The following is a 12,789-nucleotide window of genomic DNA, read 5'->3' on the forward strand; positions in this document are numbered from 1 at the left end:
CTAGCCAGGTCCACAGAGTCAGTTTCAGGCCAGTTGGGGCTACATAATGAGACCCTGTTGATGGAGATAGAGGATATATAAATAAATAAATGAATGGATCAAAGGATAGATAGATAGCAGATAGATGATTTATGATTGGTAATAGAGATAGATAGATAGATAGATAGATAGATAGATAGATAGATAGAAAAGGCGTTGAAGATGTAGCTCACACGGCACTAGCAAGGTGATGGGGCTTCGACAAACATTTCCATATTTGATCCTGTAACAGTTCTGTGCTCACTGCCATCGTTCCGCTGATGGAGAAACCGCACACAGGGTGATTACAAGACAATCTCGGTCACGTAGTCAACCTCAAAGACAATAATTAAACCCAAAATCCACGATTCTGGGTGCCAAGATGTCTGCAGCACTCCATTCCAGTACTCCAGAGCCAAGTGTACCCTCCGTCATCTCCGGTCTGGAAAACAACCACAGATACCACCTAGAGGAGGGTGTCCAAGTGGATTGATTTTGTATATTTCAGATTTGGCTAAGTCACTAATACAAAATTAGCCCCTTTGTGCATTACTCTTACCAATTCTTGTTACGTGTCTTTATCTTTCTCTCTGTGTGTGCTGTATATATGTGTTCATGTGGGTGTGTACAAATGTGTGTGCTTGTGCATGTGAAGCTGGAGGTTGGTATCAGATGTCTTCCTTAACCACTCCTCACCTTCATTTTGAGGCACACTCTCTCGTTGACCCTAGAGCTCATTCAGGAACTCCACAGACCAGCTGTGTCTGACCCTCTGCACACCCCCGATGCCTGCCGCCACGCCTAGGTTTTACCCCGGTGTTAAAGATCCAAACTTAGGTTCTCATGCTGTGTGGCAAGCACTTGATTGATTGAGCCGTCTCCCCAGACCTACACTCTTGTTGTTGATTATTTATTTGAGGCACGGCCTCACTATATAGCCCTGGTTGGCTTGGCACTCACAGAGATCCTCCTGCCTCTGCCTCTGTAGTGTAGGGATTAAAGTCATGTACCACCACACCCAGAAGTCTAACAACTTAAATTGCTTTTTATCAGGTACTTGGTTGTTGTTGTAAAAATATAAAAAATAAAAAAAAGTATGGTTGTCCATTATCCCCCTAGGTCCAGCACTGCAGTGACCCAAGATATCTGTTAGATATCCCAACTCCGAGGCAGCCCTGTGTCTCCTGCCGCCGCACACTTTCCTACACTCAAACCATCACGTAGCACACTACACGATAATCTTTGACCCAATTGATAAGATATAATTGCCCACCTAAACATAAAAAGCCCAGTACCATCCACCCCTTAAGAACATTGATAACAACCTGTAAAGGTACAGCATCTGTAAAGGTTCACTTTCCATGTTGTCTCGCCCTCTCCCTCCTGTCTCTTCTCCTTTCCGTTCCAGTCTCCTCCTCTTCCTTCAAACTTCTCTCCTACCCATCCTTCCTTCTCCTCCAATGACAGGCCTCCTTCTGTCCTGTGCCTGCCCCTCACCTGTATTTTACAAATTCAATGGGGAGAAGGCTCTGGTGAAGTCACCTGAGTCCTGAGTATGTGACTAGGCAGCTGTCCTTGAGGCAGTGGAATTAGCATCAAAATACAGATAACTCCAGGGCAAACCACAACACTTAGTTACTACATGAAAAATAATCAATACAATGTGATAGGCATTTGCAACGTAGCTGGCCTTATGTAAGTTATAGTTGGGAACGTGGGAGAGCTGTAGCCAACCATTTTAAGGACTGAAGAGCAAATATTGAGGTTTCCAAGAGACTCTGTCCCCAGACTGCGGCAGCAGATCTTGAGTGTTTTTTGTCTGCTAGCCTGCCCTGTGGATTTCAGTCTTGTGAGCCTCATAGTCATGTTAGCTGATGGCTTAAAAACAATACCAAAAAAAAAAAAAATCCCTTGTCTGTGTTTGTGTTATTCACACATAAACATAAGACATACACATGTGCATATATGTGTGTGTTTATGTGCTCACCTTTTGATGGACTTATTCCTCAATAGCCACCATTTTATGTGTAAATAGGTTGACAACGCCCTCCCTGAGGGCCCTAGGTTAGCACCACACTAGAGGACAGCAAACCACCCTCAGGTGGCTTTACCAGAAGCTAAAGCGCAGGTAGCTTCCCGCATGACTTAGTTTGGGTTTTAGTGCTGTGAAGAGACACCATGACCAAAACAACTCTTATAAAGGAAAACGTTTCATTGGGACCGGCTTACAGTTTCAGAGGTCCGTCTGTTACAGTCATGGCAGGAAGCACGGCAGTGTGCAGGCAGACACGGTGCTAGAGAAGGACCTGAGAACTCTATGTCTCGATTCAAAGACACCCAAGAGGAGACTACCTTCTGAAGGCAACCAGAAGGAGGGTTTCTCTTCTGCCCCAGGTGGAGTTCCAGCACAGGCCCTCAAAGCTCATCCCAACAGTGACTTCCTCCAACAGCGCTTCCTCCAATAAGGCCACACCTCTTAATAGTGTCAGTGCCCATGGGCCAAGCATAGTCAAGCCACCACACCACAGCAACCAAAACTGGTTTGAGGGCATATCAGGGGTGCAGGAAAAGAACGAGTTCAGAATCAGAACTCTGACTCATACTGAACGCCATTGTTTGCACCCCACTGTACAGAGAAAAACCTATAAGTTGGGAACTATCGTGTGTGTGTGCGTGTGTGTGTGTGTGTGTGTGTGTGTGTGTATACGCATATGTGTGAGTGTGCCACCACACACATCTCCTATTGTTTCTTTTTTCTCTAGAGAACACCTGGCAATATGGAGCCTTCCTGAATGCTGTGCTTTCTGGCCTGAACTGTCCAGAATTTCACAGTTCACTAAGTGGTAGAGGGGGCAGGCTCTGAAGGGTCAGATGCCAGAATTGCTTAGGGCAGAGCTGCATGCCAGAAAGTATTACTCGAGGTGTTTGATCATGGGAGGTGTTTGGCCATGGTCTCTTGATTGACTGTTGAGTTACCCTTTGCAGTGGGATAGCCCACCATGGCAGATGTCCAATCAAAACTGGAGAATTTGCCCTTCGTATCCGCGACTAGATACATTATTAGAATGGGTTTCGTACTTAATTTAGACTTTCCCCTGGGAAACATTCAGAAAGTCATCGGTAACTGTGGGGGTTCAAGTTGTTTGCATCTGACCTTTGTTGGATTATTTCTCCTTTGGATATTTTTTGGACATGTTTACCCATGCTGGATATATTCCCCTGCTTGAGAACAATTTGGAATATACATGTCTAGCCCAAGAAATACTCAAGTCATACTGTAAGGTGTTATCGGCCAGTAAGCACTTTTGATCTATAATCTACGACAAGTTCCTGAGAATCACCTTGAAGTGATTTTCCTGACATCTGCACAAATCGTCACAGGTCACTGGGAACATTGACTGTTCTGTCATCACTTGCTACTCCCTTGGTTCAGTGAATGCCTGGTGTAGCATTTCACAGACTCAAGGCAACTTGTGCCCCTCAGAGAACCGGATCTCTGGGTGTCCCAGCCGTAGCAGATGGTTAGCCATTGAATAACCAGCAACTGAGTTTAAGAACTACTAACCCACCAGATTGTTGGTAAACACAAACTCTTCCGTAGATTAACTTCCACAGAACAATACCAATTGTCTTTTATTAAAATATAGAAAACAACAATGCCAACCAATCAGAGCTTCCAGGGACTAAACCACTACTGAAAGACTATTGATTGACCCAGGGCTCCAACTGCATATGTAGCAGAGAATAGCCTTATTGGGCACTAGTGGAAGGGAAAGCCCTTGGTCTTGCCAAGGTTGGATCTCCAGTGCAAGGGAATATATGGGGGAGGGCAATAAGGGGGATGTACAGGGGGAAAACCTGTATGGGGGAGGGGGAGGGGAAGGGAAGGGAATGGGAGCTTATGGACAGGAAACCAGGAAGGGGAGTAACCTTTGAAATGTAAGTAAAGAAATATATTATAAAAAGTTAAAAAAAAACAAACAAACATAAAATATAGATTAAGTTCAGTTTTGTCAGCATAGAAACCAGTAAGGCTAGGTTAGTTAAATTGTGTCTAAATTGGTGACAGTTTTAAAGTGTTCATATACTGAGTTGTGTCTCACCAGCAAGTTACAGGCCTGAACTGTTCTCAGTGACTCACGAGACACAGAAACTGTCTGGTAGAAATTGATATTTGAAAAGCCATCTACAGCAAGTGCCATAGGCAAATCCTCCTGCCTCAGCCTTCAGAGTGCTGGGATTACTGAGGTGTGTGGACACAAGAACCATAGCTCTTACCTCAAAGGAAACGAGAGATTTTATTATGGAGCTGAACATTAGTTGATCACGGAGTAGGGAACATAGATTTGAAAACGTGTTCAAACATGGAGGGAGCAAGTTCATGACGTTTTTATAGTAATAGAACAAAGGAACTCATAAATCAAGGTATGTGAAAAATTCATTAGTGGTAAAACCAGGAAGACAGGATTATATATATATATATATATATACATTTTTTTTCTTTTTCCATATAGTAGCCTAAGATGCTACTTGATGACATTTTTAGCCTTTGGGGGAAGTAGAAACTTGGGGTTTGTTTGTGCAACCCAAAGGGATCCACTTAATCACTTAATAGGTGAGACATGGCTATTAAAGGGTTAAAGTCACAGATCTGGCCTCAGACCTGCAACATTCCAGCTCTCAACATCACAGAAATTCACAGTTCACAGATGTCATAGCACCCCAAGTTATGTAGGGTTCCTCTTGGCTTACAGAATTTTCAGCTGATGAATGGAAAAGCCTGCAGGGCAATAAAACACTTGCTACGTTTCATACGTTTCATATGTTTCTCTCCAGGCTTCCACACCGATGCTGCTTACACAGCCTCTTGATGCTATTCACGGCTGTGTGAAATTCCCTAAAAGTCTAAAAGGCAAAGGTTAAGAATGGAAATAGCATCCTTAGCAGGCAAGCTAAGGAAGGGCAGGCCAGGGCATTGCAGGTCCCTCCCGCTCCTTTATTTGTTCATCTGGGATGCTCGCACTGCTACTAGCCTGTGCGGTGTGGCAGGTTTCAAAACTTATAACTCCCCAGGGTGCCTTTACACTCAACTCCAGTCTTGTGTGTGTATGAACCACCCAAGCAAGTTGTTGCCCCTTGGCATGGGTTATCTAGCATGTTCTTCATTGTTATGGTGTGTGTATCCTGGGACCCTCCTAAAAGTCCTCATTGTCGAGGTTAAAGGGTTGCCCTGTCCTATCCAAATAAGCCATCACAGAGCCCACCCCAGACAGACACACATCCCACACATCTGCTCCAGCTGTCCTGGAGGGATCTGTTTCCTGAGGGAAAGCCAGAGTAGGTCTGGCTGCCTGGCAATCTCCAGGGACTATCCCAGGGGTTCTCCCTGAAGGGGAGGCTGCCTGGTTGGCTCCCTCTTGAGGGTCTAAGGCTTGCGGATAGATGGGCATTGGGAGGTTTTCAGAAGCGTAGGTGCAGCTGGCAAGGCTGCTAACCTCCTGCACGCTGTCGCCGTGTTTCAGAGCAGGGTGCTGGTAAGCCTGATAAGCCACTGTGGTGGTGATCACTGTCTGCAGGGCCTGGGTACCTGCCGGGGCCATTGGCAGGTACCTGCAGGGCAGCTCTAGGTTGTAATAAGGTGATGTGGGCACAGCCTGGCATGGCCTACAGTCAACCTTCTCCTCAAGGCCGGCTTTCCCATGTGTAGGTTTCCAGCCATGATATCTAGCTGTGAGATCCAAGCTTCTCTCATAGCTGCCATATGAACTCACATTATATTGTAGTGAGTTTAGATGGATCCAGTCAGGGTCATCAGGGACAATGGAGGGGTCTTTATACAAGGTGGGATATGGACTTGAACCCGTAACCCCAGAACTTGCCAATTCATAGCTCCAAGGTGGCCCAGGGAAATAAATGCTTGGATTTGAATATTTCTGAAAGGGCAGTATTACATCTCCTGGAAAGGTGGGCAGGTCACAGGTAACTCTGTGGACATCAGAGTTTGGAAAGGAAGGGGAAGAATGCCCTGAAATAGGGAAGCTGGTGTCAGCAGGCATAGCAAACAGTTCTGAGGGTTCCGGGACAGGCGTGCTATTGGGGTGTCCCCTGGTGTCCTGAGTGCTTCCTGCCTAAAAAAAAAAAAAAAGGCACAAATACAGACATAGCCTACATAATGCATACCATAATGTATCATCTGTAAATGACATGAACATCTTCACCCGTAGCAACAACCAACCACATAAATAAAACACATCTCTGTGTAGTGAACCACGCCCTGTGTTAAGGTTCACAGTTGGGGTCCAGAGGTTGCTGATGGATGCCCCGAATGAGGAAGGTCCCCAGTAGCCAGGCAGAATGGGGTCTGAACAGCTAATAGACCTGTTCTCATCTGTGTTCTCCTAATAGCGGAGGTCCAGGAGCCACTCGGATCTGTCTTTAAGTCCTGCCCCGTTCCTACCAACTGAACAGGTGCTTTCCTTTGTCTGGGCCATGGGCGAGCATTTTAAGTACAGGTTTCCTTGTGGCTAGCTCTCCCCAGGGTTTCTGTAACCCTGGAATGCATAAGTCAGCGCTTGGCAGGTGCAAGGGCTTGAACAACGTCAGGGGCTGCTCTGCTCCTGCTCTCTGTCCGCTTGGCATGTTTTGGTGGGGAACGCAATTTGATCAAGTTGCCTGAGGAAACCTTGTCCGTCCCTTCCTACTGCCACTTTAGCTGTAATAAACAGTAACAAGCATGGAACACGCTTCTCTCTCAGTGCATTGTACTCTTGGGCAGCTGCCCTGTAAAAGTCAGCAAACATCTTAACGCCATCAGCCTCTAGGGATCCCTTACCTATTATAAAGAAGGGATTAGAGCCCCGAGTCAAGGGTTGATTTAACCATGTTTGCTAGAGGTGTGTAGTTTTCATAAGAAACCCAACCTCTGCAACTGATACCCGGCATTCATCCTACAACTAGCTGTCAGCGAACACAGACTTTGGGTGGTGTTAGCCCATTACCTCAGGCTCCTCTGGTCTCCTTTTCTGGGGTTGGTAGAAAGAGGCCATCTGTCTCTTGAGGGCACTTCTTCTGCCTTCTGTCTCTGACTTGCTCTCTGGTCTGGGGTGATCATGAACTCCTTTGGCCTGGGTGAGTGAAGACATTAAATTGTCTATTAGTTTTTCTAGAAAAAAGTGACCGTGTGGGGAGCTGGTCCAAACTGGATTTTGCCTCTCCCTGCTTGTCATTTATTTTTATACTTTTCATCAAAAATGACTTAAGTGTTATTCAAAGTAAACAGTATCAATAGCAGACATTGGAACTGGGTGAGGCGGGAGGGTCACAGTATCTATGAGGCCATCCTAGGCTTCATAGTGAGTTCCAGGCCATCCTGGACTATATATTAGAACCCTGTTTCTCAAAGGAAAAAAAAAACCAACGAGGACAACAGATATCTTAAAAGGTAATTTGCAACTCAAATATTCCCCCAAACAAATATATCTGGATTTACACATCTCTTCCTTAAAGATCACACTGAGCCATCCAAGGTGCCACACAGCTGCGGTATCAGAACTCAGCAGGCTAAAGTAGGCAGATCACGAGTTCAAGGCCAGAGCCTGGGCTACCTAGCAAGTTCCAGACTGGATTGTGCAGCCTCTCTTGTCTGGGAAACAACAAAATCTACTCAACAGCCTGTCCGGTGATTCCTAGGCACCAGTGAGCTCACAGGGTATCTGATTTAATCTCCAGGGAGGCAGTTCGTTACGCTGAATGATAGAAATACTTAGTACAGATGATGTTCCGACCCCACTTACCTGAAAAAATATTGCATTGCCATCAAGTCTCCAGAAGTTGGTGACAGGGTATCCACTGTGTCCTCGGCAAGGGACCAGCTCCAAAGCTGAATGACAGTTGGGGCAAGCTTTCTCTGCAAACCCCAGTGGGAGAAATGTTAACTTCAATCCGCAGCCCAGAACCTTCTGAAGGAAGGTAGAGGGACACCAGCTAGGAACAGAGATCCCAGGGCTCCAAAACCACCCTTCCTGGGCTGTCCTGCCCTCACTTTGTTGCTTCAGACGAGCCTTGTCGCAGATGGCTGGCCTCAGCTGCAGGTGCGAGCCATCCTTCAGGGCGCAGGCGCGTGCGCACACCACCACGCCCAGGCAAGACTTTTTGAGGATGTGGCCATTGTGGTTGTTGGTATTGCGCATGGCCCAGCCGCTCAGGTGGCGCTGAGCTTTCTTCTCCTGACTGCTGTAGATGAAGCGCACGTAGCCATCAGGCCATTCCCGGAAGTGGTCGAAGTGAGCTGGTTCCTGGGAAAAGATAGGACTTTACATTAAGCAAGCCGAAGCACAGGTACGCGCACGCACACGCATGGTCACACATGCGCACACACACACACACACACACACACACACACACACACACACACACACACACACACACACACGGCCTTTAACTTTTTCCGTTAACTTTTTCCGCAGGATTTTTTTTTGTAGCTCTAGAAATGTTTATACTTCCAGATTATTTTAGTATACAGTATCAATCTCCAGCTGCATGCCTGACAAATCCTACATAATGTGTGTATAAGGTACTGACATTTATAAGGTTTCTAAGTGGCATACACATATTAATATACCTAGCCCTTCCGCTATGTGTGGGCAGCAGGGACAATTATCGGGCCCATTTTATAAAATAGGTCCTGGAGATCAGAGAGATCACTTGTTGTCCAAGTTCACACAACTACCAGGGCCCGGCTGCAGGCTGTGTTTGACCTATAGTTGATTCCAGAGCATGGGCTTTTTGTGGCGGACGTTCTATTTAAACATTATCAAGTCCTCAGAGTGCTGGGGCTAACAGCGATCAGAATGCTTTCCCACTGATGTTCAGCAAATGTCTTCAGGTCAGCCCTTTTTCTCCCAAACCTCCTGGCACTCTGTTCTAAACCTGCCGGTTGTACAGGCCATGACGAGCCCCTTCCCCACTCTCCTCCCCACAATAAAGGTCCGAGACAGTAAGTTTCCCTCTGCACCCCTGCCTTAGCACGGCAAGCTTCAAAACGTACAAATTGTGAGCCTTGGGGGACTGGAGACCATGCCTGAACCTGGACTACCTGCCCTCACCTCAGCAACATGGGATCCCGCGCTCTTCCACAAAGAACCATAGCTTGGAATAATGTGTCATAGCTGAGGTATTGAGCCTCAACTTAGCACCCGTATCTGGTGGTTCTTGCCTCATGCTTTGTTTAAAACATAATAATTGTCCTTTTCTATATAATTTTGATGTACATGACCCTTTACTGAGCGTCTTCTATTTACAAGCTACTCTTGTATGCTAATTTTGTTACCCTTGTTGTTATTGTTGTTTGTGAGTGAGGGTTTCTCCATGTAGCCCTGGCTATCCTGGGACTCACTCTGTAGACCAGGCTGGCCTCACTCACTGACATCTGCCTGCTTCGTGGTCCTTCATCTTTTATATTTTGGGTGTTAGGATTATGGGTGTGAGTGTGCTCTAGCACCCCCTGGTTTTTACCAAGCACTGGGAGATTAAAGCACATTTTAGTCTCCGAATTTCCCAGCTCAGCACTAAGGTCACCACAAGGCAAATAAATGGTGTCACAATATAAAACAAACATTCTGTTTTATGGGCCAGCTATCCTTCGGATTTACAGACAGATGTCCGCTCTTTCTAAACAAGTCAGGGTTTACATTGATAACCCAAATCTCCAAGACGGAGAGAGTGGATCTGGTTAATCTCATTTATGAAAAATATGGACTCAGAGCACATTATAAAGGTGAGCTAAGCAATGAGGCTGGAGTAACACCTTTTACATTTTTCTCCCAGTGCATTGAGTTGAATGAAATTCAGGGATGTTTTTCTCATTCGCCTAACTGCCGATCATGTAAAGGGAGGCAAAAACTTACAATTGACCAGCTGCCCTAAAAATAAAAGCATTCTATGCTTGCGAGCCAATAGATTCAAAGGTCAATGTGCTACAATAAATAAATAAATAAATAAATAAATAAATAAATAAATAAATAAAATCAGTCAACTCTGCTTCCATTTAGCAGTTGAAAGATTTCTTTTATGCTTGTTCCTAATTGTGTGTGTGCATCTGCATGTGGTATGCATACCTGAAATGAGGCTTTATTTGCTCTCTCTAATGTGTTGGCAGAATGCATGTTGGCAGCCACAGGCTTGCACACACACACACACACACACACACACACATACACACACACACGTGCACACGTGTGCACGCACACATACATGAATGCAGCCATGCGTACACATGCTCACACATTACGAGATGACAGTATATCTGAGGTAAATTTGAGATCGTTATCTAGGTTTATCGTTTGATGATAGGACAGCAGCCCAAGACTAACAAAGGTTCAAGGACACTCACAAGGACACATAGCCAGTTTACCTCACTCGCCCAGTTAGTTACAAGGGCTAGCTAGAATAAGTTTCTCCAGTGAGTGAGTGTGTGTGTGTGTGTGTGTGTGTGTGTGTGTGTGTCGTATGCATACCTGAAAGGATGTTTCATTTGCTCTCATGTGTTGACATCACACACACACACACACACACACACACACACACACACGAGAGAGAGAGAGAGAGAGAGAGAGAGAGAGAGAGAGCGCACGAGATAGATAGTTTTGTTCTTGCTGTTTATGTCTCTGCTCCTGTCCTTTCTCATGTGTTAGATATATTCCTCATTACTGCTTAGCAGGTAAAGGCATGGCCTTGCAAACTAGACCATCTGAGTTAAATCTCAAATTCTGTGGCTGAAAGAGAGAACGGACTCATGAAAGCTATCCTGTGACCTCCACCCATGCCTCATGGCATGCACATGCCTCTACACATATGTGCACACATAGTATATGCACAATAAAAATAAATAAAAGTAGATTGCCCCCCAAAGGAAAACTAATTTCTGTTTATCAGGAAGTCTACACATCTTTGAGGCCATGTCTTTATTGTATCGTTTGGATCTGATTCTTTCTCAAAGTACAAGATTGGGTTGTTTCCTCTGAGATCTACAGTGGCAAAAGTCAGCGGTAATGAGACATGCGTACTGGGATCTCTTTTCAGAGCAGTCGTTCTGGAAGATGGTGAAGGAGATGGGCTGAACACGAGCAAGTGAGTCAAGCTCCGTACACACACGTGCACTAAAAAAACGCTGACCTCTGCCAGAGGCGCCATATCCTGCCACAGATCTCTCATCTCTGAGTATTATCTGACACAGCACAGAGGCCAAATAAATGTCAAGTTTCAAACCCTTCAAAAAAAATGTCAAAGGACTTTCCTGGAAGCCCACTTTACAAATGCTAGGAAAGCAGTTCTTCTCCAACACTACGTTCATGTATGCATTTGCCTAACACCACACACACACCACACCACACATCACACACACACATACCACATACACCATACACACATCCCACATATACCACACATACGTCCCACATACAACCATCCACATACACACCACACACATACACACCATACTACACACATATACACACTACCCACACCACACACATACTACACAACACAACATACACACATATACCACATCTACACATCCCACATATACCATACCCACACCCATATACACCCATACACACCCATACACACACACACACACACACACACACACACACTCACACACACAAACTTTTCCATCATTAGTCTTGATCTAAACATAAATTGCCGGGTTCATTGTACTTGGCTCTGACAATGGAAAAACAACTTTACCCCGAAAGGACAACCCTTCCACTGCTAGGGACCTGCGAGTGGAGCAAGGTGGCTTCGGCAGCCGGACTGGGATCTTCTCAAGCAGGTGCTGGACTTTCAGGCTGGACATGTGTTTTAGATTCCAGTCACCTCCCAGTGCCTGGCTTGGCCATGTGAGAATTAGTGGTATTTACATTTCTCCAAAACTTTCTTTTGAACTTTGAGTGAGTAAGGAGTGAGGTTTTTTGTTGCTCTGTTTTAAATGAGGCTTTGCTAAGTAGCTCTGACTGGCCTTGAATTTGTACCGATCCCAAGTCTCCAGAGAGAGAGAGAGGGAGAGAGAGAGAGAGAGAGAGAGAGAGAGAGAGAGAGAGAGAGAGAGAGAGAGAGACTGACTCAGTTTCTGCCTTGATTAAGAGAATAGAGAGTCTGGCTGACGACTTGGGAACCTAAGTCTGTATTGCTGTTGCTATCAGCGTGTTTCAGAGAATCGCAGGTAAATCACTCTAAGAAGACACACCAATAAACTGAACTCTGCTCTCTCTAGAGTCCAACTTCCCTATGTATCCAAAGATCTGTGTGTGAGAGTGTGCGTGTGTGTGTGTGTGTGTGTGTGTGTGTGTGTGTGTGTGTGTGGTCTCAGCATGAGTTGTCTTGTGGTTTCCCCTTTGGCTGGACAGTGCCACATTTTACCCAAAGTGTCTTCCTCACCTGAGGCATCTGCGGGTCATTGATGTCCCATGTGAGTTTCATCCCGTAGGAAAGCACAGGATCTGGGTCCTGCATGCCCTCTGCTGGCATCTGGAGGGGCCTGTAGTTCTCTCTCACCAGGGTCCTGAAAGAGAAATAAAAGCAAGGAGCGCACAGGGTGACTTTTTCCCAAATGAGATGTAGGGCGAGAGAGGTGAGTGAAAGGAGGAGGAGGAAGAGAAGGGAGGAGAGAGGGAGGAGGGAGGAGGGAGGAAGGAAGAGAGGGGAAGGAGGGAGGAGACAGAGACAGAGGGAGACAGAAAGAGAGACACACAGACACAGAGAGAAACAGAGAGA

General features: G+C 45.8%; 1 protein-coding gene across 1 annotated transcript; it reads right to left on the minus strand.

Moving 5' to 3' along the window:
- Window positions 1–5,213: 5,213 nt before the first annotated feature.
- Gcm2 (glial cells missing transcription factor 2) lies at window positions 5,214–12,543 on the minus strand. Its single transcript, XM_032919593.1, has 5 exons — window positions 12,454–12,543; window positions 8,060–8,312; window positions 7,812–7,924; window positions 7,017–7,142; window positions 5,214–6,146 (listed from the first exon to the last, which is right to left on the minus strand). The coding sequence occupies exons 1-5, from the start codon at window positions 12,541–12,543 to the stop codon at window positions 5,214–5,216; spliced, it is 1,515 nt and encodes a 504-aa protein (XP_032775484.1).
- Window positions 12,544–12,789: the final 246 nt, after the last annotated feature.

The sequence above is a fragment of the Rattus rattus genome, chromosome 14 (assembly GCF_011064425.1).
Source record: "Rattus rattus isolate New Zealand chromosome 14, Rrattus_CSIRO_v1, whole genome shotgun sequence".
Classification (NCBI taxonomy): domain Eukaryota; kingdom Metazoa; phylum Chordata; class Mammalia; order Rodentia; family Muridae; genus Rattus; species Rattus rattus.

Bases quoted from the DNA above. Each gene is read 5' to 3' on its own strand.
- Gcm2 (XM_032919593.1), bottom strand. From the start codon at position 12,543: ATGCCAGCAGAGGGCATGCAGGACCCAGATCCTGTGCTTTCCTACGGG. The intron at 7,925-8,059 runs GTGAGGGCAGGA...TGGGGTTTGCAG, and splicing joins GGCTCGTCTGAAGCAACAAA to AGAAAGCTTGCCCCAACTGT. The intron at 6,147-7,016 runs GTAATGGGCTAA...TTTTTTTTTTAG, and splicing joins GGAGACCAGAGGAGCCTGAG to GCAGGAAGCACTCAGGACAC.